The sequence below is a fragment of the Muntiacus reevesi genome, chromosome 7 (genome assembly GCF_963930625.1).
Source record: "Muntiacus reevesi chromosome 7, mMunRee1.1, whole genome shotgun sequence".
Lineage (NCBI taxonomy): Eukaryota > Metazoa > Chordata > Mammalia > Artiodactyla > Cervidae > Muntiacus > Muntiacus reevesi.
Genome location: NC_089255.1, coordinates 82905520 through 82932261, shown reverse-complemented (window position 1 = coordinate 82932261; position 26742 = coordinate 82905520). Strand labels below are relative to the sequence as shown.

The window sequence follows — 26742 nt, the reverse complement described above, 5'->3', positions numbered from 1 at the left end:
GTACGCACACAAGAGATATGAGAAGGGGAAAAGGGGGAAAACGAGTAAAAATTGCTAGAAACAGCTTTTCACGCCATGCTAAAACGGGATAAGGACTGGAAACTTCGGTGTACCAGTGAGAAGAGACCTGGGGACACGTGCGTTTCCAAGCCGGCGATACCTGGTGCGCATGCGCATCGGGGTGTCACGGACTGGAGGGCGTCCTCCGCGCGGTGCCTCAGTAGCGCATGCTCGCGGGCTCGCGCGTGCACGAGCCTCACGTGTACGAGCCACACCAGCCAGCGAGCGCGCGCCCGGCGTCCCAGGCGGTTGGTATCAGGGAGTTGGGGAGGTACGATTCCGGGTGACTTGGCGTAAAGCACGCGACCAGAGGGCGATTCTGGGAGCTCGTCTACCACTCGAAGGGCCTTGGCGACCGCTGCGGGTCAGCCTTACGGAACCACCGCGCGAGGGGGCCTGGGAGGCCTCCCGGCCTACCTTCGGCCGGGTGCCCGAGCCTGGGCGGGCCGGGCCGGGGTTTCCGGTTGCCAGCTGGGAGGGGGCGGGGGTGGAGCTTGAGTCTGACGGCCGCGGGGGGTGGGGTGGGATGCGGGTGCGGCCCTGCTCCTCCTCCAGGCTTTTCAGCTCAGAACCCGGATCGAATCGTCCCACTTGTCTCAGGAACCCCGAAAGCCTCATAATTAGGAAATCGGATATCGCTGAGTTTTGGGTACCAGAAGGAATACTTACTAAAGCTTGACCTCTCATTTTTTGCCGGCTGCAAAGTACATTATCTTAGAAACCATCAGATCTGCAATTAGAGCTCTGATTTTCCCCGTTTGAAAAACAAGTCCTACCACTTGTGAGACGGTCCAGCCCATGCTGCTGTCAGCTATGAAGGGAGGGGACCTTTCATTGAGCTATGATTTTTAGCAGCAAGAAAAAGTCTCGTTTGAAGATCCCCTTGCCATCATTATCATTGCTGGGGTAGTTTGGAAGCATCTGTAAAGACCAAAAGTGTATTAATACAAAATAATAAATCATAAGTAGTAATAGGTAAGGGCCTTCTGAAAACTTAGTAATACATGTACGAGATTTAAAAATCAAATGATAGAGAAAGGCTTAAAAGGCAAAGGAATTTTCCTGCTCTACCGTTCCCATTCTTGGTCTCTTTCCCCTGAGATAACCACATTTAACCAGTAGTAATTATTATAATAATTATCGCTCCTTGATATAATAATTTTATTTCATTTCCTCCTCTTCCTTCACCCTAATTAGTACAGTGTCTTAACACGTCATTGTAATTTTTTCTAAAAAGTCATGGTTATTGTGTAATGGATAAATGTTATGAAACTAGCTTGGACATTTTTTTCATGAATAATTTCTAGCTAATGTTTCTTAGCGGAAATTAGGCATCTGTTTTTGGTGAAGTGATTGGCATTTTGAACACTTTAGCGGTCAATTTCAAGTGTGATTATGATTTCATTTAGGGCATTTGGGATTTAGAGAGGAGCAGTAAAAATTGTGAAATTATGAATACTGTTTTGGATGTTAAATCTGCTGTGCCAAATCTGAGCTGTTTGATCTGCCTAGAGATCAGAAGTATAATTTTTGTTTCGTTAATAAGAAATTTCGTTTACCTCAAATATTTCTTTATAATGCTTGAGAGAAATGGTTGATGCCATGTAACTCTGAAGCTTTAATTGTGTGTGTGTGTGTGTTTTATTTTCTTCCCATAGGCAATTATTTCCAGTCAGAAAAGGGAACCACTGCCTGGCATTCTCACCAGCTTTCTACCTGCCATGATCAAATGCTTGTCAGTTGAAGTACAAGCCAGATTGCGTTCTGGTTTGGCTATATGCTCCTTAGGCCAATGTGTTGAGGAGCTTGCCCTCAACAGTATTGATGCTGAAGCAAAATGTGTGGCTGTCAGGGTGAACATGGAAACCTTCCAAGTTCAAGTGATAGACAATGGATTTGGGATGGGAAGCGATGATGTAGACAAGGTGGGAAATCGTTATTTCACCAGTAAATGCAACTCCATACAGGACTTGGAGAACCCAAGGTTTTATGGTTTCCGGGGGGAGGCGTTGGCCAGTATAGCTGACATGGCCAGTGCTGTGGAAATTTCATCCAAGAAAAACAAGTCAATGAAAACATTTGTGAAACTGTTTCAAAATGGGAAAGCCCTGAAAGCTTGTGAAGCTGACTTAACTCGACCAAGTGCCGGGACAACAGTCACTGTATATAACCTGTTTTATCAATTACCTGTTAGGAGGAAATGCATGGATCCTAGACTGGAGTTTGAGAAGGTTAGGCAGAGGATAGAAGCTCTGTCACTCATGCACCCTTCCATTTCTTTCTCTTTGAGAAATGATGTTTCTGGTTCCATGGTTCTTCAACTCCCTAAAACCAAAGACATATGTTCCCGGTTTTGTCAAATTTATGGACTGGGTAAGTCCCAAAAGTTAAGAGAAATAAATTTTAAATATAAGGAGTTTGAGCTTACTGGCTTTATCAGCTCTGAAGCACATTATAATAAGAATATGCAGTTTTTGTTTGTGAACAAGAGGTTAGTTTTAAGGACAAAGTTGCATAAACTCATTGACTTTTTATTAAGAAAAGAAAGTATTATATGCAAACCAAAGAGTGGTTCTGCCAGTAGGCAAATGAATTCAAGTCCTCGGCCTCGGTCTAACCCAGAACTCCATGGTATCTATGTAATCAATGTACAGTGCCAGTTCTGTGAGTATGACGTGTGCCTGGAACCAGCAAAAACCCTGATTGAGTTTCAGAACTGGGATACTGTTTTGGTTTGCATTCAGGAAGGAGTAAAAACGTTTTTAAAGAAAGAAAAATTATTTGTGGAATTATCAAGTGAGGACATTAAGGAATTTAGTGAAGATAATGATTTTAGTTTATTTAGTGTCAGTCTTCAGAAGCAAGTGTCCTCTGATGAGAAGTGTGGCCAGGTCAATTTCCAAGAAGCATGTAATAATATTTTTGATTCCTACGAGATGTTCAACTTGCAGTCAAAAGCTGTGAAAAGAAAAACTCCAGTAGAAAACATAAGCACACAGAATTCTAGGGATTCAGAAGCTATCAGGAAAGAGACAAATGATTCATTTTTGTACACTTACAAATCCAATGGGCCAGCCCATTGTAAAATGGCAGAGTCATCTTTGCAAAATGAAGACAGTGCTTGCTCACAGTCAAGGAACTTAGAACAAGAGACAGCTGGAGCATCAGAATCGGGAGAAAATAAGAAACATCAAAAATTTTGCTTGGAACATAATTCTCCAGAAAATCCATGTGGAACCAGTTCAGCAATGTTTGGAAGTCCTTTTCAGACATTATATCACTTTGAGGGGAGTGGAGAAGATCTAGAAATACAGAAAGTAAGTACTACTGTTAATAGCATGGATGCCAACCTCCTGGAAAATAACAGAATTCAGAATCAACCAGAGAGATTTAAAGATGCTACTGAAATGGAATGCCAACCTCTGTCTTTTGAGACAGCATTATCAGGAGAACCTAGTGCTCAGAGAGAGGAAGAGAAAAGAAAAAAACCTAGTACTTGTGGAAGAATAAATGTTTTTCATTATGGACAAGTTAAATTATGTTCCACTGGCTTCATAACTCATGTGGTACAAAATGAGCAAACTAAATCAACTGAAACAGAACATTTATTTAAAAATTATGCTCAACCTGGTCCTGTGAGTGCCAAAGAAACATTTGGAAATAGAACACTCCATTCAGTTGAGACTCTAAACAGCAAAGATTTAACCAGCACTTTAAGTAAAGAATTTGCTCAACTGCCCAACAAAAGTCTCTGCAGAACAAATCGAAGTTACGGGCTAGAGAACAAACATACAGCAGCTTATAAAAATTTTTCTATTTTTCGGGAAAGTAGTAAAATATCACACACAGGTGGCTTATTACCTGACACATCCTCTTTCTCTTGGGGTAGACATGTTTCAGATGGTAGTAAGAAAACAGACAAGTTGATTGGTCCTGCCAAACCCATACTTCATAAGAAGCTAAGCTTAAATTCACAGCTAGGATCTTTAGAGAAGTTTAAGAGGCAATATGGGAAGGTTAAAAATCCTCTGAATACTGAAGTGGAAGAAAATAATACTTTAGAAATCACTACCAATCTCGGTCCTCAGGTTGAACCTGACATTCCCTTGAAAGACAAAAACCACTTAGACAACTCTGATATCTGTGAAATCACTACTATGAAATATAATGATTCCAATAGTAGCTGTCAACCAGTAAATCACATGTTTTTTTCAGAAAAGTTTCCATTCTCCAAGGAATATGATTGTTTGGAACAACAGATGCTTTGCTTAACAGAAAGCACTATAACTCCACAGGAGTTACCTCATTTTAACAGAAAATTTTTGGATGTTCAGAAGTCACCTGAATCACTAGCCTCTAAATTATCCAGATTGAAGGGTTCTGAAAGAGAGACTCAAAAGGCGGAGATGAGTCATTTTAATGAATTGCCACAATTAGATTCCAGTAGGAAAGATGGTGACTTGTCCAGTGGGTTAACCCTAGATTCTTGTAAGTTATTTAAAACTGAGCATAAAAAAACAGAAAGTGACAACATCCCAATGTCAGACTCTGTCACACAAGGTAATCTCTTCAGTAAAGACAGTGAAACATATTCTAACAACAATACCACTGAGAAGATACCAGGAAATCCTTTGGTACTGCCCTGTGACCATGCTACAGTTATCAGTAAGGATTCAGATGTTCCTATAGCTTCAAGACAACAGATTGGAAGTCCTGACTCTCCGAGTAGAATGTTAATGAGTCGCGTGGAAGATTCCACAGCTAACCAAAATGGAACTTGTTTTCAGAGTGAGGAATCCATAGCAAGAACTTTTTCTGGAGATGAAGAGTCCAACACCTGTTCTTTGGATTGGCAGCAGCATTTTGATGTAACTCTGGGAAGAATGGTTTACATCAACAAACTAACAGGACTTAGCACATTCACTGCTCCTACTGAGGATGTTCGGGCTGCTTGTACTAAAGACCTGACAACTATGGCTGTGGATGTTCTGCTGGAGAATGGTAAGTATATGGCGTTCACTGGCATGAGTGCTTTTGAAGGTGGAAATAATGGCTGAGGAGTAAGACAGTCATTATTCAAAGAGATTTTATCAACAGATAGAACATTTTGAAGTTTAATTATAAAATGTGTTTTATTATATATGAAAACTCTAGGTCCAATATTATTTAAACATAAAATTACAATGAAAGAATGATATAGAATGGAACTGTAAATATATTTATCTATGGGTGTATGTGTGTACAAGAGGTTGAGACAATGTTTAATGAAAATGGTGCTATTGATAGTTGAGAAGATCTGCAGTGTTTCCCTGGGGACTTCCCTGATAGCTCAGCTGGTAAAGAATCTGCCTGTAATGCAGGAGACCCCAGTTCGATTCCTGGGTTGGGAAGATGCACTGGAGAAGGGATAGGCTACCCACTCTGGTATTCCTGAGCTTCCCTTGTGACTCAGCTGGTAAAGAATCTGCCCGCAATTTGGGAGACCTGGGTTTGATCCCTGGGTTGGGAAGATCCCCTGGAGAAGGGAAAGGCTACCCATTCCAGTATTCTGGCCTAGAGAATTCCATGGACAGTCCAGGGACTGTTTTCAGACTCAGTCCATGTTTCCATGAACTCTGCACCTTTCCCAGGTAAAGGACTGGAGTGATTCTTGTAGTCATCCTAGATTTCCCAGTAAAATCTATGACTTAGTACAGTAGTATATTTATAAACTTAAAAAAAAAGGACTTGACCATAAATTTTTTGAAGTGTAGGTTAAGTATGTATTTTTATAATCATACTTTTCAAATGTACTTTATTATAATGTAAATGCTAATAATCTTGGTCTGTATAAGCGGCCGTTATTCAGAAAAACAATAATGTGGCTTTTAGATCAGACCACAAGGCCACATCAGAGCCTAGGCTAGGACTCTGAGTTCCCAGGTCTCAGTCAACATTAAAAGTGACATTGTTTTGGCAGCATGTTGAGAGCCAGATGTTGGGAGATGGTAAAACTGATTTCCATCTGGCAGTAATCTTGGTTTTGCATCAGGAGGATAAACATTAAATGTTCATTTGTATTAAGTCTTGAATGTTGCAAAAGAATGTAAATTGTATGAAGGTAGTTCCAAATTAACTTATCATTTCTCCCCAGGATAAATATCTCTAGCAGGATGCTCTGATTCATTTAAGGTTAAATAAGACTTTTATTTTTCAGTGGTTTCCAGTTTTTTTCCCTTGTGAAAAAAAGTAATCATTGTAGTAACTTTCAAAGTATTAAATAGAAAAAAACCCTTTTCTTCAGTACTGCTCCTGAGACTGTCACGTGGCTCTTAAAGACACACGTGTTTTTCAGTGTATGTAGTTTTTTGTCCTGATTTATACTGAATGCTAATCAGAGGTAAATCTAAGGCACTGGCACCTCATCTTTTTGAAATACAACTGCTTCTGATATGGTAACAAAAAATAACTGAATATTATTAAACTGAGATGGTTGTTTCTAAAACAAAAGGGGGAAATCTTGGCTGGCCATACTGAACATGAACATCTGCTCCTGTTAAGTAAATCTAGATGTCTAAAATGCTTCAACCTGCTTAATTTCTGGATTAGCAGGTCTTATAGTGAACCTTTGAGAGTCACGTGAAGTCAGAGATTCATAAGTATTTGGGGTCTAGGAGCTAGTTCCAAGAAAGATGGCTTCTGAGCAACCTCCATTCACAGGTGGGGTGAGGGTTGGCTACCATTCTGTAGATGGCTGGTGTGTAGCAGGACATTAGGACGTGCTTGAGCCTCACGTAAAAGGTTACATTAGATGAACTGTTAAGAGGTAGATTTAACTGCACAGAAGAAAGGCTCTACAAAGGTAATGTTAGGGAGTGGTTGTCAGGTCTCCAGCCCTGGTAGTTATTTTTCTTTAAAATGTCTTCAACTCTGTCCTTTCTATTGACAGTGACACAACTTTATTTCACCTCACACTTATATTATTCTTAGTTAATCTCTCTCCATTTTTTGTCCAACAGATTTATCTTTTTTTTTTTTCAGATTTATCTTTTTGAAACAATAGTTTCATCATGTTTTACTCCTGTTCAAAGCTGTCAAATTCGGCATTGTCTCTAAAACTCAAATCTGATCATCCTCAGAGAGGAGGGTAGAATTTGGGTGACATCTTACTGGGCATTGGAATTTAAGTTGAGAACTTTTCATTCATTCATCTCTTTATTTATTCACTCATTTGTGATCCACACCATGCTTGGGGCTGTTACATTGCATATTGACTGGCTTTACTTTCAACTGTCCACAGACTGTTAGGGAGGACAACCATCCAAACATATTAATAGGATGAGGTAAATGTTATAATAGACACATACGCATTGCAAAAAAGAGTGTGTCCATTGGGGATCTTTTCTAGGTCTTCATTCTGTCTGGTATAGATGGGTAATAGGACTGAGCACTAGGGCAGATTCCTAAATTAGCAGAATAATTTCATTAAAAAAACTTCTGACTCAGTCTAGTGTTTACTAGTCTGCCTTATGTCTTAATTCAGTTTGTACAGAAAGAGATTTTATGAAACTGTTATTTTAATAGTATATATTTTGAGTTCAAATGTCTAGATTTTTTTCTTTTTTGTATTTAGGATCTCAGTACAGGTGTCATCCCTTTAGAAGCGACCTTGTTCTTCCTTTCCTTCCTAGAGCTCGGGAAGAGAGGCCTGTGATGAGACAGAGTAACAGAGGTAGGGGCGCTGACGGAGACCGCCAGAACACCTGGTACATGCTGTGCCACCCAGCTCGAGGGAAACAAAGCGGGGCTGTTGTCCAGCTTGATCAGTGCCAGCTGCGCCTTCCTGGAACCAGGAATTCCCTGTGGTCCTGTTTCACAGCAGAACTAAGTTAATTCAGTGCATGCATTTAGATCAGAAATTACTTTTCCAGACGAGGTCAGTGCTGGTTGATTAGGCACAGTCTGTGGTGTCTTGTGATTGAGAAAAATGTTTCTTATGTTTAAAGATTGGAGTTGACTCCATATTGCAGTAGTTTTATATAAGCAAGATTCTTATCTTCAAAAAAAAAAAAAACAACCTGCATTTATAATTTTTCTTTTTGTTGATTCTAAAAATAGATAAGGTATATTTTTACCTCAAAAAGTGGGGCTACTAATTTGAACCAGTTTCTTGTGGACTTGTATTCTGAAATATCTCTTGAAAATAGTTTATAGAAAAAGCTATAACGCCAGAAGAACAGTCATCAAGTTTAGTTAAGAAATAGCAGATAAAAACAGTTTAGAGATACAGCCAACACTTCACATGTGCAGAATATGGGAACACGGTGTCTGATCTTTGGTCTTGAGGCTGCACTACACCAACCATGAGACACCATGCACCCTCTGCCCTGAGGCTCTTGATGCCAACTTTACTTGTCCTCTTTAGCTCTAGCTACTGGGGATGATGCCTTTGGTCCTGAATCGCTTCAGTCTTTGTTCTCAGAATGGGACAATCCAGTATTTGCTCGTTATCCAGAGGTAGGTCTGCAGCACTTATTCTTTGCATGTTATTTTAAAATTTGAATTTCATTTAAATTGGAGGTGGGCATGAATGACTATATTGATCTGTAGTTATGAAGGGAAAGTGAGCATGTTTCCAAATAATGTATTTGGAAATGAATATTTAATGTAGAGAGGAGGAATCAAAATTCGTAGCAGTTTGGAAGCTTGGACACTTTGGATGATACTTTAGACCTGTGTCATCAGTGTGTGAATAGTGAGTGTGTTTACCACTCTCAGAAACCCTGACTTGCAGCTTTGGCCAAGTATTTAAGGTGGTGGTAATAAAAACTGTTATCATTTGATAAAGTCCTTTTACCTGCATCTTCATCACTGGACCTGAGTGTGCACCCTCTCCTCAGGGGGTTACCACACAGAGTGCTTTCTGTGTGGTCCTGAGGCCGCAGAGCGGATGAGCGTTTGTTACTGATTCATCAGTTAAGATGTCTTTCAGGGCATGCTTATGAACACAGGCAGATTGTTATTCTGAAAGTATTGGGTTTTTGTCAGTAATTTTGTGTATAAACAAAAATTATTATTCAAGAGTGAAAATTCATAAAGCCCTTTGAATTTTTATAAGTTCTCTGAATTCAACCCACCTCTAATAGGTTCTGTGAAAATGAATGTTATTAAAGCACCTTGAGATCTTGGTAAAACAGTTCTGCAAACATAAAAGATTACAACGTAAATGACATTTGTTCTGGGTCTTTCTAGGTTGCTGTTGACGTAAGCAGCGGCCAAGCTGACAGCCTAGCAGTTAAAATTCACAACATCTTGTATCCTTATCGTTTCACCAAAGAAATGATTCACTCGATGCAGGTAAAAGGTTGCCTTTGAAATCTCATTTATATATATATATATAAAATATAATATATAAAATATATATATATAGCCTAAGCTAGGCTAACTCATGTGAAATTGGATTTATTTAATGATATAGACCACGCTGATCAATGCACATGTGTTCTTTTTAATCTTACTAAAACTTTTATCATCAGAAGGAAAAGCAAAGGACTAATTATAATTGCTATTGTTCAGTTGCTAATCATGTTGGTCTCTTTGCAACCCCAAGGACTGCAGCATGCCAGGCTTCCCTGTCCTTTACTATGTCATAGAGTTTGCCCAAACTCACGTCCCTTGAGTCGATGATGCCATCAATTACAAAAAAAAAAGTGTCCTTAGTGGGGTGAGCAAGTTTGGAGTGATGAATTATGGATTCAGGCACACAGTTTCAAGGATTATATATTGACTTTCTGTACTGACAATAATTTATAAGTCAACTAAGTAATGTAGTTGACTGATAAATTTGGGCTTCCCTGGTGGCTCAGATGGTAAACAGTCTGCCTGCAATGCAGGAGACCTGGGTTCCATTCCTGCGTTGGGAGGATCTCCTGGAGAAGGGAATGGCAACCCACTCCAGTATTCGTGCCTGGAGAATTCCGTGGGCAGAGGAGCTGGTGGGCTATAATCCATAGGTTGCAAAGAGTTGAACACAACTGGGCAACTAGCACTTACTTACTTAAGTAATGTAGAGGCATTGTCCTTAAATGTGCAATGATGCCCCTTTTAAGTGGCCCTCTATTGTATGAGACTGCAAATGACATGGCTTAGGAGATTCCAGATTGAAAAGTTAACACAAAGGACCCGTTTTCTAGTTTGCCCTCTCTCTACACCACTCAGGCTGTCCTCATCTTCTTATTTTCAGTATGGAAACAAATTAGAAGCTGAGACCAATCTAGGTAGAGGGGAGCTACCAAGGTCTGCAACCACCAGTGGCTATTAACTTACTGCCTTAGTGTACCAACTCCTACAAAAATGATTTCCATTTTTTGTATACATTTTTTGCATACATTTTCCAAATTTTTTTCAGCCCTATTTGTTAGCAGTCTCTGGTCATATTAATAATTGTCTGGTCACATTACCTGTTATTAAGAGTCCTTCTGTTGGGAACATTTCAAGTCTACTCTGAAGTTTTATTAACATAACCCTATGAGTTGCTTCAGTCTGTTCCCTTGTAGTCTTTCCTTTTGTCTTACAGTTGCTCTACATGTCTATTCTTTATCCTTCCTAATGACGAACCTTGAACTCCTGCAGGTTCATCAGCATCTCCCCTCAGTCTTAGATATGAATGTTATAATGCAAACACCTTTAAATTAAATGCGATTTTGTCTCTCTCTATGCAGATATGCCATTGTTAACTTATATTTAGTATTGTACCACTTACTTGAATGTATGGCAGGTTCTCCAGCAAGTGGATAACAAGTTTATTGCCTGTTTAATGAGCACTAAGACTGAAGAGAATGGTGAGGCAGGTAAGAATGGGGTTAGTCTTAGTGACCAGCTGGTCTTCTCACAGTCTCTTTTTAAGGTTATTTTTTAATACATGATACAGTTTCAGATTTGGCTAGATTAGGAAAAACCAATCTAAATTATGAAAATACATCATGAAACAATAGTTTTAAAGTACATTTAGTTTTATGTGCATACACATAGATGTGTGTGTGTGTGTGTGTATGATACGTGTTAAACTATTAAGAATGGTTACCTTGGGAGTGAGAATAAAAATGGGCAAAGGGGAAATTTCATCTTTTACTCTTTGAAATATTTTATATTCTCTAAATTTTTAATAATGTTTTAATACAGTTGCTTTATAATAATAGAAAGTTTATATGATGAACTCTGTTAGGTTTATGAAGAGTTACATATAATCTCTTGGTGACCTGCTTTAATAAAACAATAATAATTTGTAAATAATAACATTAACTCATTCAAAAGATGTTGATTGAGTACCTACTACACGTGAGGGACTCTGCTAGATATACAGTGGTGGGACACAATATACAGGCAAAAGAAACAGATAGTTACACAAACATTAACGTTTTACCTTTAGCATTATGGAGGAGAGAAACAAGATGCTCTAAGAACCTGTATTAGGAGATTTAAGTTAGTGAGGAGGTCAGAGAAGGTTCTGTTGGTAAGGAGAGATCTGAAATATAAGTTAAGGAGGTAAAGAAGGGAGGGAGAAGTATTCTGGGCAGAGGGAATAACATGCAATTTGTGCTTCCGTCTCCTTCAGTGAGAGGAAGCAGGGCAAGCCCTTCCTTGTGTGAGAGCAAGGAGATGGGCTAGAGATGTAGGTCACAGCCAGGTCTTAAAGCCCATTTACAGTCCTTGTCTTCATCCCAGTACCAATAGGAAACAATTGAAGGCTTTTTGTTTTCTTTTTTATTGTTTGTTTCCACAGTGGCACGTGTCACATCACATTTGCTTTTTTTTTTTCAGCTGTGCTGGGTCTTCATTGCCATGCACAGGCTTCTCTTGTTGGGACTTGCAGGCTTAGTTGCCCCACAGCATGTGGGATCTTATGCCCCAACCAGGGATCGAACCTCTGTCTCCTGCATTGGCAGGTGTATTCTTAACCACTGGACCACCAGGGAAGTCCCCACATTTGCATTTTGAAAATACTGCTCTGGCTATAGTATGGAGCATGGAGCAGGTGTGGAGGTGGAGACCTAGTCACTCCAGAGAGAGTGTTAGGAGGATGTTGCAGTATCTAAGAAATGATGGGGAGGTGGCCTAGAGAGAAAGATATTTATGAGATAAGTCAGTAGGACTCTGTGATGGATTGGACATAGGGAAGGGATATCAAAGAAGACTCCTGGTTTTCTGACCTCTGTAGCTGGATGACATTACAGGACCAGGTTGAAGAAGAAGCAGGCAAGGAGGGTGAAAATCATGAGTTTGGTCTGAAATACCTTTGAAATGTTCAAGAATGTATCAGGAATGTGGTTGGATATTACACCTCTAGCAGAGACTCCGAAATCTGTGACATGGAAGAGAGACTAGGGAGGGTGAAAGCTTTTTTTTTTTTTTTTTTAAACTGGGAGAGCCTTGAGCTATTTACAAGGAATGCTAGATCCTGTCTGGTTCTGGAAAAGGCCTGAGTGCCTGAGAGTCCTGAGCACCCCTGCAGGGGTTGGCATCTGATCGGTAGGCCTGCAGGAGAGAGCTTCTGAAGTTTGAAAGTGGTTCATTCTCTTTGCTTTTCAAAATGTTCTCTTTTATCTTGTTACAGCATAAATTTATTTGATAAATATCATCATAGATCAGGGGTAAAGTAACCAAAAATTATCATAATTATCATAAATGTAGAATTAGTAAATGTCAAAATCTAGTAGTCTTTATCTAGAAAGCAAATAGATTTTTTTTTCCTAAATATTTGATTACCTGAAATTCTTTGTTGTTTAATACCAAAGTCTCTACAGTGGCACCTGAGATGGGTATAGCCACTAAATCTCCAGATATTTAAATGCCTCTTGCAATTCCAGATTGTCACTGTGTTGATTGGCTACCACCAAGAAGTATGTATTAGATTAAAAAAGTTTTTTTAATCAAAATGAGTTTTTATTGCTCATGAATACCAAAAGCAACCTATCCCTATAATTGTTTTACTTTTATTTTAGTATTTTCACTAATTTTTGTAATGGACATATAATTGTTTTAAATTATAGTGAAATTAATACCATATAATGGCATTTTTATTGCCTGTTTCCACCTATAATTATGATACTGTAAAGAATAAGGATTCATTCATTTATTCTGCAAATATTTATTGAGTGCCTATGATGTGCCTGGTGCTGTTGTACATGCTGGGAATATAACAGACAAAAATCCTTGCCCTTATGAAGCTTCTATTCTGTTATTTTGGAATATCAAAAATATAGCTCTGACACAAGTAAATTACTTTTCATTTATTCTGCTTCATTCAAAGAATGGAAAATGTCATGAACGTTTTGTAGACTATAAGTCTTCCCTCCAGAGTAAGTGCAGGATTGATTTCTTAGAGTTCTTGACTTTTGGTAATTTACGCTGGTAACTTACACTGGCTGTCGTTTTGAGTTTGAGGTTACTCCCTCATAATTTATTATTTATTCCATTGTTTTGCCCAATACAGCATGTTCAGTATTCATCACAACCAGCTGCAACTCCTCCTATCCTCAAAGGAGCTGAAAATTCAGCATTTGGGGGCCTGTTTTGTGGTGGAAAATGCTGTCAGAAAAATTACATAATTTTTTTTTAAGTCTGAAGCTCTTTTGCCATGAATTTGATAGTGTCATAGAAACAGTTTTTTTATCTTATTAGTAGAAACAGGAAAAACGGACATTATCTCGTTTGATCAAATTCAAGAGGAGAACTCTCATTTCAGTATAATCAGTAACAATAAACGTCAACCCTTTGGCCAAAAGTAGTAAAATTACAAGGTAAAATGTACTAATGTCATGGAGAATCAGTCCTCCTGTCAGTGAGAAAAGGATTTCCCTGTAGGTTTGGCTTTGGGGTCAGGACAATCTGTTTCCTCTGTTGCACTTGAGAGTGTAAAACCTGGCTACTCAAAATCAAGGTCAGTAAATGACATCACATGGGAGTTTGTTAGACTTGCACAATCTCGTGTCCCATTCCTAACCTACTGAATCAGAATCTGCCTCTTACTCAGATCCCCAGGTGATTTGTCTATTCTTCAAAGTTTGTGAAGCCTGAGTCTAAAGCAAGGCACACTGTGGCCTGGGGGCCAGATCCGGACAACTGTTTCTGTAACATCCAGGGCGATAAGAATGGTTTTTATTTATTTTTTTAAATTGACATATAGTTAATTTACAGTGTTACATTAGTTTCAGGTGTACTACATTTTTAACTAGTTGGAAAAAAGCAAAGGAAGAGTTATATTTTTTAACACATTAAAATTATATGAAATTCTGTGGCCAATTCATGTTGATATATGGCAGAGGCCATCACAATATTGTAAAGTATTATCCTCCAATTAAAATAAACAAATTTTTAAAAATTATATGAGATTAGCATTTCAGTGTCTATAACATTTATTGCATCACAGCTACAATATTCACAGATTGTCTATGGCCACTTTGATTCAGAATGAATATTTGAATAGTTGTCTCAGAAACCACGTGTTCCAAAAGCCTAAAATATTTACTGTCTAGCCTTTCACAGAAAAGAAACTGCTGACCTCTGATCTAAAGTGTAGTAGAATTACACTCTTCATGGGTTCTGGAGTAGCTTGCAAATCAAGGTTAGTTGATTAAAAAATATGTAGTTCAATGATCCTTCATTGTATCAAATTTGAATTAAAAAGGCAAAGTCAGTATTTAAACACTAAATTCACACATATTTTAGAAATGAAATGCTAATGAACCAAAGAATGTATCATCAGAGATACATTTGTTTTAGTTTTCCCATAATACATTTTAGGAAATAAAAGCAGCAGTTGTTACTACATAGTTTGTATGCTTCTCTTATGCTCATGTTGTTAAATAGTTTGAATTAACCTTTCCTCCCTCACCACAACATGATTACTTTAATCTTGACCTAAGAATTTGAAACCCCTTGGTGCTTGCTGGTCTTCTAGGTGGAAACCTGCTAGTCTTGGTGGACCAGCACGCTGCCCACGAGCGCATCCGACTGGAGCAGCTGATCATTGGTAAGGATCTGCTGAGGCCTAGGGAAGATTGGAGACTCCCCAGTGGAATTAATGTGCCTGAAAGAGTTTGCCTAACGGTGACTATGGTGAAAAAGATGAATTGTATGTTTAAAAAAAAATGAAAAAAGAAACTATAAAAAAATGAAGCTGAAGCCTGTTGGAGTGACTTTTACAATTAAGAGAATGTAGTAGTTCACTTTACTAATTCAAACATGTGGATCTCACTTGCATGGTCAAAGGCGTATTTGCCACATACTTACCATCAGCCCTAAAGACAAGGCTACTTTATTACAACATTCAGCACAAAGATATGCCCCTCCACATGCCCATGTAATCGTGGTTTACCTTCACAGTTCATCAGGCAGAGACCACCTGTAGCTCAGAAGGCCCAAAATATTTTGTTTCTATTTTAAAATTTAATTTGTTTTTGAATAGGTAGTGTAATTGAATAGGTTCCAGTCTGAAAGGTACAAAAGGGAATAAAATAAAGTTTCTTTTCTACCCTTGTCCTTCATGGCACCTCGTTTCTCTCTCCAGAGGCAACCTGCATCACTCATTTGTTACGTATTCTTCCAAAGTCATTATGTGCTTTTTAATTTTTGCTACCCATTTTTTCTCATCATGAGCCTGTGTGTCCCCAAGATGATGTAAAATACCCAGGAAATCGTTACTCCTGTGGTCAAGTAATAAAAAAACCAAATGGGTGAAGGCTTCAGGAGGTATTTCATGGACTAGAATGGCAATGATGTCACTTTTCACCTTTCCCTATAAAATGAAGATCTAGGAGATACAGTAAAAGCAGTGTTAAAAAACTCGCGTGCTATAGGCCCTGGACCGTTTGAGAAGAGGAGTAATTCTCATCAGAGACTGGGCAGTCCCTCCGAAGGAAAGCAGGCGCCTTCTTGAGCCCCGGGTTGTGTTGTGCTGGGCTTAGCCGCTCAGTCGTGTCCGACTCTTTGCAGCCCGTGGACTGTAGCCCGCCAGGCTTCTCTGCCCATGAGATTCTCCAGGCAGGAATACTAGAGTGGTTGCCATGCCCTCCTCCAGGGGATCTTCCCCAATATTAGCCAGCCTCTGTTATTGAAATCACATTTGTTGACTACCTACAGGATCACTGCATTGTTCATTTGAATGTAACATTTAAGTCTTATATTTCTTATTTAAGAAAATACTGCTAAAATGAGTAGACAAACTAGATATTTACTAGTTTGACTTTAATAATGGAAATTCAGAGCCTAAAACCGAACATTGAACATGCTACTAAGCACTATAATAATCCCACGACTGTGTCTTCATTTTTATCTGAATTTGCAAGACTTCAACTTGCTGCTCTTAACCTGTTCACCTTTCTCCCAATAGATTCCTATGAGAAGCAACAGCCACAAGGCTTTGGTCGAAGAAAATTACTGTCTTCCACTGTAAGTCCTCCACTAGAGATAACAGTGACAGAGGAACAAAGGAGACTCTTACGGTTAGTACCACCATGAGGATGTGATGTAGCTAAGGTGCATCCTCACAAAAATTCTGTGAGATGTAAACGTAACTATTGTTCCTTTTCTCAGATGAGGTTTACATGACTTGTTCAAGGTCATAGCAAATATTAAGTGATGGAGCAGGCACTCAGAGGCAGGTTTCTGACTCCAAATGCTGTTCTTTCCACTGTATCACAGATGTTGAGTAAAGGATATAGTTTCCCTGATAATTCTTTCCAGAAGTTGGCTTAGAGTACTCTTACCATTCCTTGGAACAGTCAGTATTTATGTTGTGCTGTTTCTGAAAGCGAAGTTACTGCAGTAATTGCTTCCATTCTGCTTTGCCTTGGTGCATTCTAGATTCTTAGTTTTCATCACCATAATCGTACTGGGAAGAAAGTAAAACCCCAGACCCCAAGGAACGGGCCAATCATATAATGAGTCACAAGATAGGGCATTTTCCTACTTTGGGGCAGCATAGATTATTGGAAATGAAAAAGAGAGAATTGTCTCTAAATTTATTTAATATGGGGAATATAAGACTGCCAATAAATCTTTTTCTCTGGGGCATAATTTATATTAGAGGCAGATCCATTTATTTACATCCCGTTAATCAGAACTTCTCAGTTCCTGGGGCTGTTAATTACCTCCCTGCTTTAGTGCTGATTCAAAACATTCGCAGCCCTTTTGTGTCAAACTTCTTTAAGTGCCAGCAAGGAGTAGTTAGCAATCCCTCAACGGAGAATAAAAATTCAGGAATAAGACACAGAAGCAAATTGATTCAGTGGAAAAGAGGGGGAAAAAATAAAGGTTACTATAATTCAAAAAGGAAATTTGATAATAAAATCCTAAACAACCTTAAGTGTGAGGAAAACAGTGCAAGTTTTAAAGCTCATGGCAGCTTTTGAGAAACTATCAAGTATTTGGAACCAATACTGAAATGTGAATGAAGTAGCTGTTTTACATTTAAGGTTCTCTTTAGGTGTTACCACAAAAATCTGGAAGATCTGGGCCTTGAAATTGTATTTCCAGACACCAGTGATTCACTGGTCCTCATAGGAAAAGTACCACTCTGCTTTGTAGAAAGAGAAGCCAGTGAACTTCGAAGAGGAAGATCTACTGTGACCAAGGGCATTGTGGAGGTAAGACACAGCTGCAGATGCTGAGAAAACTGCTGCTTGCTAATAACCTCCTCCTTTGTTTAGAAATTCTCCATATTCATCTTTTATTCAACAAGTAGTTATGAAATACCTGCTGTCTGCCAAGTTCCAGAGATTCAAAGATGAATTAGCTCAAGGTGAGGAAGGATACTTAAATTACAGTGCAGTGAAATTTGGCCAGCAGAGGTATGTTCAAAAGTGTTATGGCAATACAGAATATTTACTGTGCCCAGGAGAGTGGCGGTCAAGGAAACTATCAAAAGAAAAGCCTTTTTTTGTTTGTTTTAGGAAAAGTCTTATAGAACAGTGGGAGCCTGCCAAGTATAGAAGAGGGGAGGTCCTTCTCCATAGATATCAGAGACTTGAAGCAGATCCTGTGCTTAGGGAGCTACCAATACACATGACTTGTATTAAGACATACACAGGATAGTGGTGGGCTTAGATGAGCCTAGATAGGTGGTCAAGGCCAACTGATCAAGGGATTCAGCATATTCAGCTAAAGAGTTTGCATTTTATCCTGTAGGCAGCCAGTGAAGAAGGGTAAAGTATACTTTAGCATTGCACTTTAAATACTTACGTGTTTTTTAAAAACAAACATGATTTATTTTGTATTTGTTGTCTTTTCTTTCCTGTTTTCTATTAAAGTTTCCTTTATTTCTCTTGTTTTCCCCTCTCCTGGTTTAGAAGGGGAATTTTAACTTGCATACTTAACTCAGTTTAATGGTAATTTGTTCTTCTGTTGTTTTCCTAAACTGTACATAAAATCACCACCTTTTATCTTCTAGCACTCATCTCCCACCTGTCCTTTTTTCATGGTGTCCTTTTTTTATTCATTGTGATTTCTTAATTGCTTCTTTAGCTCTTTCAGTTTGGAACACAGGCAAATCCACATCAACTCAGTCTATCATTTTTTCCAGACACCTGAATTACTGTAGTAACATCTAAAAACAAAAGGTAGAAGATAGATTTAGCGGATAAACTGTGAGATAGATGGATATAGGAAAGATTTGAGGTAGAGAGCACCTGAGGGGCTAGTTAGCGCCCTGGTGCCAACAGGACAGGATGAAGGTTTGACTTAAGTTAGTAGCAACGAGAACAGAGAAGAGAGACGTATGTGAATGAGACATAATCTGGAAGGCAGCATCAAGAGGACCTGCTGATCAAGAGAATGTAAAAGAGATAAAGGAGAAAAGTAAGTAATGATTCTGAGGGTTCTCACTTGGTCGACTGTAGGGATGGCGCTTTTGACAGAAAAAGGAAATAGAGGAGAGTACCCTTGGCTGAGGAGTTAGACCAAGAGCCTTCAGATGAAGATGTGCAGTGGATAGACAGGCCAGATCCAGCACTTGGGAAAGAATTCGGGCTGTATTATCTGTTTGGGAGTTAACACTATAGAGGAGTTATATGGCCCTTGAACAGCATGGGTTTGAACTGTGCAGGTCCACAGATGCACAAATTCTTTTAAAAAAATATACCCTACCCTACTGGAGGATCTGTGGTTGGTTGAGTTCCCAGATGTGGAGGTGCGTCCACGGGGGGCTGACTCTAAGGTTATACAAGGATTTTCTCACGTGAAGAGAGCTGGTGCTCCTAACTCCTGCACTGTTCAACTCCTGTGATGGTCAACTGTTTATATTTTGATAATATCAGAAGCTGAAAAGCGTCTAAAGGACATGAGATTGTTCCAGGAGAATATGAAGAAGAAAAAGAGAGCAAAGTGCGGGGCCTGTGGAACACCAGCATGCAGGGTGTGTACATTTTGGCACCAGTCTGGAATGCTAGTGCTAAAAAGAAGAGACTGTAAAGGATGACTGAAAATATTTGGTGAGAGAAGGAGGAGGAAAACCAGGGAAAAGTAATACTGCCACCGCGAAGGGAAATTTTCAGCAAGAAGGCAGTGGTCAACAGTGGCCAGAGAGTAAAGCCTGAGGAGTTGGATTTGGCTTCGGGGGACGCTGCCTGCCTTGAGGAACCCGTTCTTAAGGGTGGGCAGGAGTGAGGGGAGGGAGAAGGGGGAGCTATGGAGGCCATTCTCCCAAGGACTCTGGCTACATCCAGAAGAGACGGGGCGACAGCGAAAGGTGAGGGGTGTCGGGAAGCATGGGGGCAGGGCACCCGTGGAGGAAAGAGTTTTGTCTCTTGTTGGACAGGAGAGACTTGAGCAGGTGTGTCGGCTAAGCATGAGAAGACGTTTGAGAGGAAGAGGCAGCTGACAGGCCAGCTGTGGGATCACCTTGACTTGAGCCTTCCCAGAATCGCCCTTTGATCAGACCACCTCTGCTCGGCTTTCAGCAGGGGGCCCCTTTCTTCCTGCATAGCTTGTTTTCTCCAAGGCTTCTCTTCCAAACTGTCTTAAATCCAGGAGATAGGATCTGCTCAAATCTTTTATTGTAATTCAATCCTTAAGTATTTAACGAGAAAATTATAATAAAAACTTTCCCTAAAGTGACTTCAAAGATGACTGGTAAGAAGTTTACCTCAGACTGAAACAGGGCTTATGGTTTCAGGAAATCTTGATTATGTTGTCAGGCTGATCAGAAGAGATTTTGTTGATTCTGAAAGAAGCTGGAAAAGTTCTGGCATCTTGAAGAAGAAGTAGTTACTTGGATCCTAGCAGTTGAAAGATCAAACCAAGACATCTTTCTATAAAGTTCTACCTTCCAGCTTAATGAATGTGCCTTTTAAATATTATTCAAATTATCTAGCATTAATTGAACCATTGAAATATGAAATGAACAGAGAGTAAGCTCCATTTCCCCTTCCCCAGGCTTACAGACTAATGTTTTACAAGTCCCAGATAGATAAGCAAAAGAGAGAATAGCAAAGAGGTTAGGATTGGATCTGTAACCACACTAAATTTTGTTAGCGGGTCAGGTATAATGAGACATCTATTTAGGTTTGTTTGGGAAAATGAATGGCTTTTAAAAAATACATAATATCTACCCCCTAGTTCTTGGTAACTGCTCATTTATAAGTATGGTGTCCTAGTGTCTAAATGAGAGAGGCAAGAGAATTTCTGGTTTAAAAAGAATCTATCATGTTCTAATCTTGGGAAGCTATTTTTTTTTTAACTGTACCACGTGGCTTGTGGGGTCCTGGTTCACCAACCAGGGATTGAACCCAGGCCCCAGCAGTGAAAGCACTGAGTCCTAACCACTGGGCCACCAGGGAATTCCCAGGAAACTGATTTATACACTTTTAGGAGTAAAGAAATCCTGTGTTTTCTTATAAAGAAATTATTGAATGTGCCATATCGCAAAACAGTTTTTAACCTCCGGAGGTTAAACAAATTAATAACATGAAATAGTGTCTGCTTTAAATTTCTTTAGTCCTTTCATAAATATTAACATCTGCAGGGATATTCTTACTGCAAAGGCTACCCTAGGGACAGATATGCAAAGGAGGAGAAATTTCCCAGCAAAATGCCTCAAAGAGGAAGCTTTTTGTCCTGAAGGAAATTATTGCACACACAAAAAAATGCCTGTGGGAACTAACTACTTATGTTTCTGATATCAAAGCAGGTGTTATACTGAGTGCACAGTTGTGTTGATGACCGTTGTGTATTCTGTTTATGTGCCACATTAAATGTGTTCTAGCCAAGGTAATAAATACAAACAAACAACCTTGCAGTAAGAAACCTCCCTGATACTTAGTCAAGTCATTAGCCTGCCAGTTACATAACCTCATGAGTTGATGAGCTATCTCTGGAGAAAGCTTCAGTAGCTAAATATATTCTCCACTGAGCAAGAGTTCTTTCAGTTGTCTTGGTATTTCATAGTCAAAGTGCCTTACAACAAATACATTATTTGTATCTAAGTGCTATATTGCTGGAGCTCTTTTCTTCAAGAGGCATATTTTTAAAGAAGGAAATTGAGATATTTTGTAAATTATCAAAGGGCAGTTATAACATAGCAATAGATTCATGTCTGTTGTCCTTTTCTCTTTGTAGGAGTTTATTCGAGAACAAGTGGAGGTAAGCTTTACTTTCATTTTGGGGTTCCACACAGAGGCACCGCACACAGAAGGCCCCATTGTTCCACTGGCTTTTCCATTAATGGATGTGTTTATGCATTAGCTACTCCAGACCACAGGAGGCATCCAAGGGACTTTGCCACTGACCGTGCAGAAGGTGTTGGCATCCCAAGCCTGCCATGGTAAGACTCTCAACACACCAGCTATTGAGTGCCTTTGCATGCTAAGCACTGGCAAGGCTCAGCAGTTATGAAAGAAGTAGAAGGCACGATTATCATCTGCCTCTTGAAAGGCACAACTTAGATCAAGAAACAATACACTAAGAATGAACCCTAGAAAATTATTTTTACAAAGCAAAATTTGTTGTTGTTGTTGTTGAGTCACTAAATCGTGTCCAACTCTTTGTAACCCTGTGAACTGTAGCCTGCCAGGCTCCTCTGCCCATGGGGTTTCCCAGGCAGGAATACCAGAGTGGGTTTCCATTTCCTTCTCCAGGGGATCTTACTGACTGAGGGATTAAACCCACGTCTCCTGCATCGACAGGCAGATTCTTTACTACCAAGCCACCAGGGAAGCCCACAAAGCAAAATACCAACATATATAGTGGACCATAATGCAGACTGATTTATATGAGTAGAGGAGTAACTAACTCCTAGAGGAGATGCATTTTGAGTCAAGTTTTGAATGAGCTGAAGGACATGAATTGAGAGGAAGGGAAGGTTTAGTACAGGGGAGGAAATAGCCTGTGCAGAGATCCAAAGGCAGAAACAAATAGGTTATATGAGGAGCAGCAAAGAATACCAGGAAATTAGGATGGTGAGGAAGCGTAGAATCCTAGAAGTCACAACAAAACCTTTAGGCCTTATACAAAAGGCAAGAATCATTGAGTTCTTAAGTAGGGTAATATGATAAAATAGAGAAAATGGTGTTGGAGGAACTTACTTTAGGGATCATGAATCCCCTGTAACTCTCATTTGACCACAGTGGGATCTCCACTCCAGACACCCTCCCCATCCATTTGATCTCCCCGCGACCCCCATCGACCTTCCCCTCTCTTCACTTCCTGTCTTTTCTGGCCTTATAACCTCAGTCCCTCACTAGTTTGTCTCCTGCAAATACCACAGATCCCTTCCCCACTTTATCCTGTCTTTACTCCTCGTATCTTCTCCATCCCCAATTTGATCATCTCTACCTGCAAAGTGTATCTTCAGGTGTCTAATGCGATCTGCTTCCACTGCCGCCTCCCCTCCCCAGGACTCAACGATTCTTCCCCCGTTGAGTCCTCTGACTAAGTCTTCCCATATCTATCCTGGTTTCCCTTCAAGCCATTCTTCCCACAACACCCAGAGGAAACTTCTTGAAACATAACTCCGAGCATGTCCTTCTTAAAGAAACATGACGGTGACTCCCCATCGCCCTGAGGATGAACGTGTTATTCTTACTGTGGCCTGCAGGGGTCTTCAGTTTCTTCTCACAGTACCCTCCACCTCGCCCTTCACATTCCAGCTGGCTTCCTTGGTCTTGGTCTTGTGTGCTAAATTCTGCACTGGCCTTTTTCCTCTGTCTGAAATGCCCTTCTGCTCATTCTTCAATTAGCTGTGTTTTTCTTAACCCAAGGTCTCAGATTAAATATCATTTTGCCACAAAAGCCTTCCCTGACCCTTCTAAACCAGGTTTGGTCTTCCTTTATATATATTCTTTGATTTTCTATATTTTATAGTACTTACAATTTTAACTATTGTGTAACTTTGTTTAATGTCTGTCTCACCTGTTAGAGAGTAAGCTTTGTGGGGGTGGTGAGCATCCATCTCATTCATTGCCTGGCAGAGCTCCAGCACAGAGTAGATACTTAATATTTGTTGACTGAGTAAATTACTGTAGGCATAAAGGCAGTTTCTGACAGTATGAGAGTTTAGAGTAAGAAGATTATGATGGAAACAAAAAATCAGCAAATAAAATGGACATTGTAGGGAAACAGATATCTTGGTGATAGACTGGCTCTGGATGGAAAATGACCTTGATTTCACAAACTTAAGAAGTAGGCAAAAATATTGCTTTTACCTCTCTGAAAAAACTCTGAAAGCAAAGTCCTAACAAGATAAGAAATGCGTGCTGCAGGGATTAAAAAGACAATTAACTCCATAAGGAAAGTTGAGAGACAAGTCAGTCCTGAAGCCTTAGTTTCATCCATGGAAGTAAAGGCCAATTTCAAGCAGTATTAAAGTCACATGAGAGAAGTCTAGGAACCATGTGTCTCTCCCCAGAGATTTAACTCTCTCCCAGGGCCAGCAGGGTTTCCCACCATACACACCATACCCCTGGTTTTTGTCTTTTGTTTAGGGGCCATTAAGTTTAATGATGGCCTGAGCTTCGAGGAGAGCTGTCGCCTTATTGAAGCGCTGTCCTGGTGCCAGCTGCCATTCCAGTGTGCTCACGGCAGGCCCTCCATGCTGCCGTTAGCTAACATCGACCACTTGGAGCAGGAAAAGCAGGTACAGAAACGACTTAACAGGAGACTAGCTCCTGTGATCCAAATGTAATCTGTCTTAATCCTTTTCCCAATACAAGAGTTTTGAAAAATACTGGAAGTTTTTTTGGAAGTCTCACCATTTCATCTTCTAGCTCAAATTCAAAACGGAGTTTAGGCAAAACTATCTGATTATACATATGATGCCTTCGTATTTTTTAAGCTTAACACATGTACAGACTAAAGCATCCTAAACATCCGTTGCCTACAGGCTCTAGGTTTTCTGAGATAGAGAAGTTCTCTCTGGGACCACAGAAGTTTGGCCAAAACAGCAAATTCACTGCCGGCAAATGTAGCCTAATGAGCCAGTTGCTTGATAGTATTGGGTTGGCCAAAAAGTTCGTTTGGGTTTTTCCATAACTCCGTACAGAAAACCCCGAACGAACTTTTTGGCCAATCCAATACTTGGTGGAAATGGTAGCCATCTCCAGGGATCTCTAGAGTAATGATTTGAGGATCAGGCAAGGAACCAAACTTAGGAGATTTTCACATTATGTTTTGGCCCTGATTACTCAGCAGTCCAAGAACAATGATGTGGATAATTCAATAAAGGCAGCAAGTGGTTTAAATTAAAGAACATTTCTATCCTTGTTATAATCTTAAATGAAACAGAACATGAGAGCATAATAGGAATGTCCGCTTTCCAAAACCTTTTATTTTGCTTACTTTTCCTGCTGAGGGCTGTATAGTCTTTTCTTACATGGAGTTTTCAGGTACTAATGTTTTCTGACTCATCTAGTCCATTTTACTCCATTAAGAACTTTTTGTTTCATATGACAGTGGAAAAATGAAAGAGGTTTTGTGTCCATTCTTGAAGAGATGTGCCTCTAGACTTAGTTTTCAGTCCCACTTATCCTAAGGAAATCTAAAAATCTTTTCTGAATCCAGAAACTAGAAATCTAAACTAATGTGAGTAGCTGTAATTAGGAAATACTTGTATGCTCCTTGGCTTTTCATACTGCTAACTGGAGTTATTCTCTTTCTTCCCACAGACTAAACCCAATCTTGCTAAACTTCACAGAATGGCTCAGGCCTGGCATCTCTTTGGAAAAGAAGAAGGATGTGATATAGGGCAAAGCCCGCAGGCATCCATGCCTCCTTGTGAGCTGCCAAGAGAACAGAATTGCTGTCTGTAAAGAACCAAAGGGATGCTGACTCTATAGGCCTTTGAGCAGAGAGCGTGAGCAGCAGGCACTAGTCGGGTCTTGACTGAATGGGCCTGGGGCCCTGATCAGCATCTCCATCTTCCCTGAGCAGGTGATCCCTCCAGTCGAGGAGCCAGATGGATTTCAAGCCTAAAGACAGGTCATTCATTGGCATCCATGGACACAGGAGGTTGCCCTCTAGTATCTACATTTTTAATTTATAAAGAGGATAAAATGTAATGATTAATTGTCTGATTGTCTGGTTGGTTTGTTTGCAGAATTTGGGGGTAGTAGGATGGGGGTTTTCATTTTGCTCTGCCACTTTTTTGAGCCTCATAATTTGCACCCGATGCTGAACTCCCTTCCCCTCTGGCCACCTCCACTGTCCGCCACTGCTGCTTCACATTCTGCATTAAAGAGTTTCTCCATGCTTAAAAATGTGCCTGGCAGTCTTCCACCAGGCCTGCAGTTAGATTATTTTAAGGATAAAAGCAATTGATAAAGAGAAGCAAGGACAAGGATGGAACAGAGAAACTGTAAAGCCCTGGGTTTTGTTTTATTGCCGCCTTGAAACCTTTTAGGCAGGCACCAGCCCACCGTGGCTAAAGCTGCGCCTCAGGCAGGCCCGGGCCCTCAGCTCTGCAGTCTCCATCTGCTTGCAAGAGAGCTGTCAGCTCCCTCTGTCACATGCTTGTTGATCATATGAAAATTCTAGAAACAGGTCCCCTGACATCTAAAAATGTTGGAACAGTATTGGTGAGGGCTGTAGCCTGTGGTGATGTAATACAATTACAGATTAAAGTGGATGAAGAGGGGAAGATCATGAATGCCAGGTCTAAGATTTGGCTATAGTTCTGCAGTTGCTTCCAGCTAGTTAGCCACCCATTAGGTAAAAGGGAAAACAGTAGAGGAAGCCTTAACCATCAAATACATGGACGTAGCCAAGGGACTCTGCCTTCCTCCTGTGGCTGCACTGTTCCCTGCTGGCTGAAGGTGCATGCAGTTCAGGCTGCCCTGGCTGATGACACAGGGAAACAAGAACCCAAGAAGGCAGGGGCAGAAGAGATAGGAGCCCTTGGCGAAGAAACCTCGGCCCGGTTGCATCAGCAGTTTGCTCCCCGTCCCCGACAGTAAAAGAGCTATGAGATACACAGAACATTTGCTTTTCATAGTGTGGCTCAAATGCCAGCAAAATGCACAGTTTAGTTGTTCTGAATCCTATGATTTCTTTCAGCCCACGTTTATCACCTTGACCCAGTTCATGAATATTCTGAATTGTCTTTACAGTCTCAAAACTGAAATCAATAATGAAGTTTCAGACTTCCCTGGTGGTCCAGTGGTTAAGAATCTGCCTGCCAATGCAGGGGACACGGGTTCAATCCTTGATCTGGGAAGA

The 26742-nt window shown here is 40.1% G+C and overlaps 1 protein-coding gene across 9 annotated transcripts; it reads left to right on the top strand.

The window, feature by feature from the left end:
- The first annotated feature begins 273 nt into the window (after nucleotides 1–273).
- On the top strand, nucleotides 274–25598 carry MLH3 (mutL homolog 3). 9 transcript variants are annotated; one of them, XM_065940816.1, is made up of 14 exons: nucleotides 274–331; nucleotides 1719–1985; nucleotides 4848–5061; nucleotides 7673–7771; nucleotides 8465–8556; nucleotides 9292–9396; nucleotides 10817–10889; nucleotides 14999–15070; nucleotides 16430–16541; nucleotides 17525–17684; nucleotides 21652–21675; nucleotides 21778–21856; nucleotides 24015–24166; nucleotides 25194–25598. In XM_065940816.1, the coding sequence occupies exons 2-14, from the start codon at nucleotides 1782–1784 to the stop codon at nucleotides 25335–25337; spliced, it is 1530 nt and encodes a 509-aa protein (XP_065796888.1). In that variant the 5' UTR covers nucleotides 274–331; nucleotides 1719–1781; the 3' UTR covers nucleotides 25338–25598. The 9 variants fall into 9 exon arrangements, with proteins under 9 accessions (XP_065796888.1, XP_065796882.1, XP_065796881.1 ...); XM_065940810.1 differs by having other exon boundaries at nucleotides 1719–5061; nucleotides 8471–8556; XM_065940809.1 differs by having other exon boundaries at nucleotides 1719–5061.
- Nucleotides 25599–26742: the final 1144 nt, after the last annotated feature.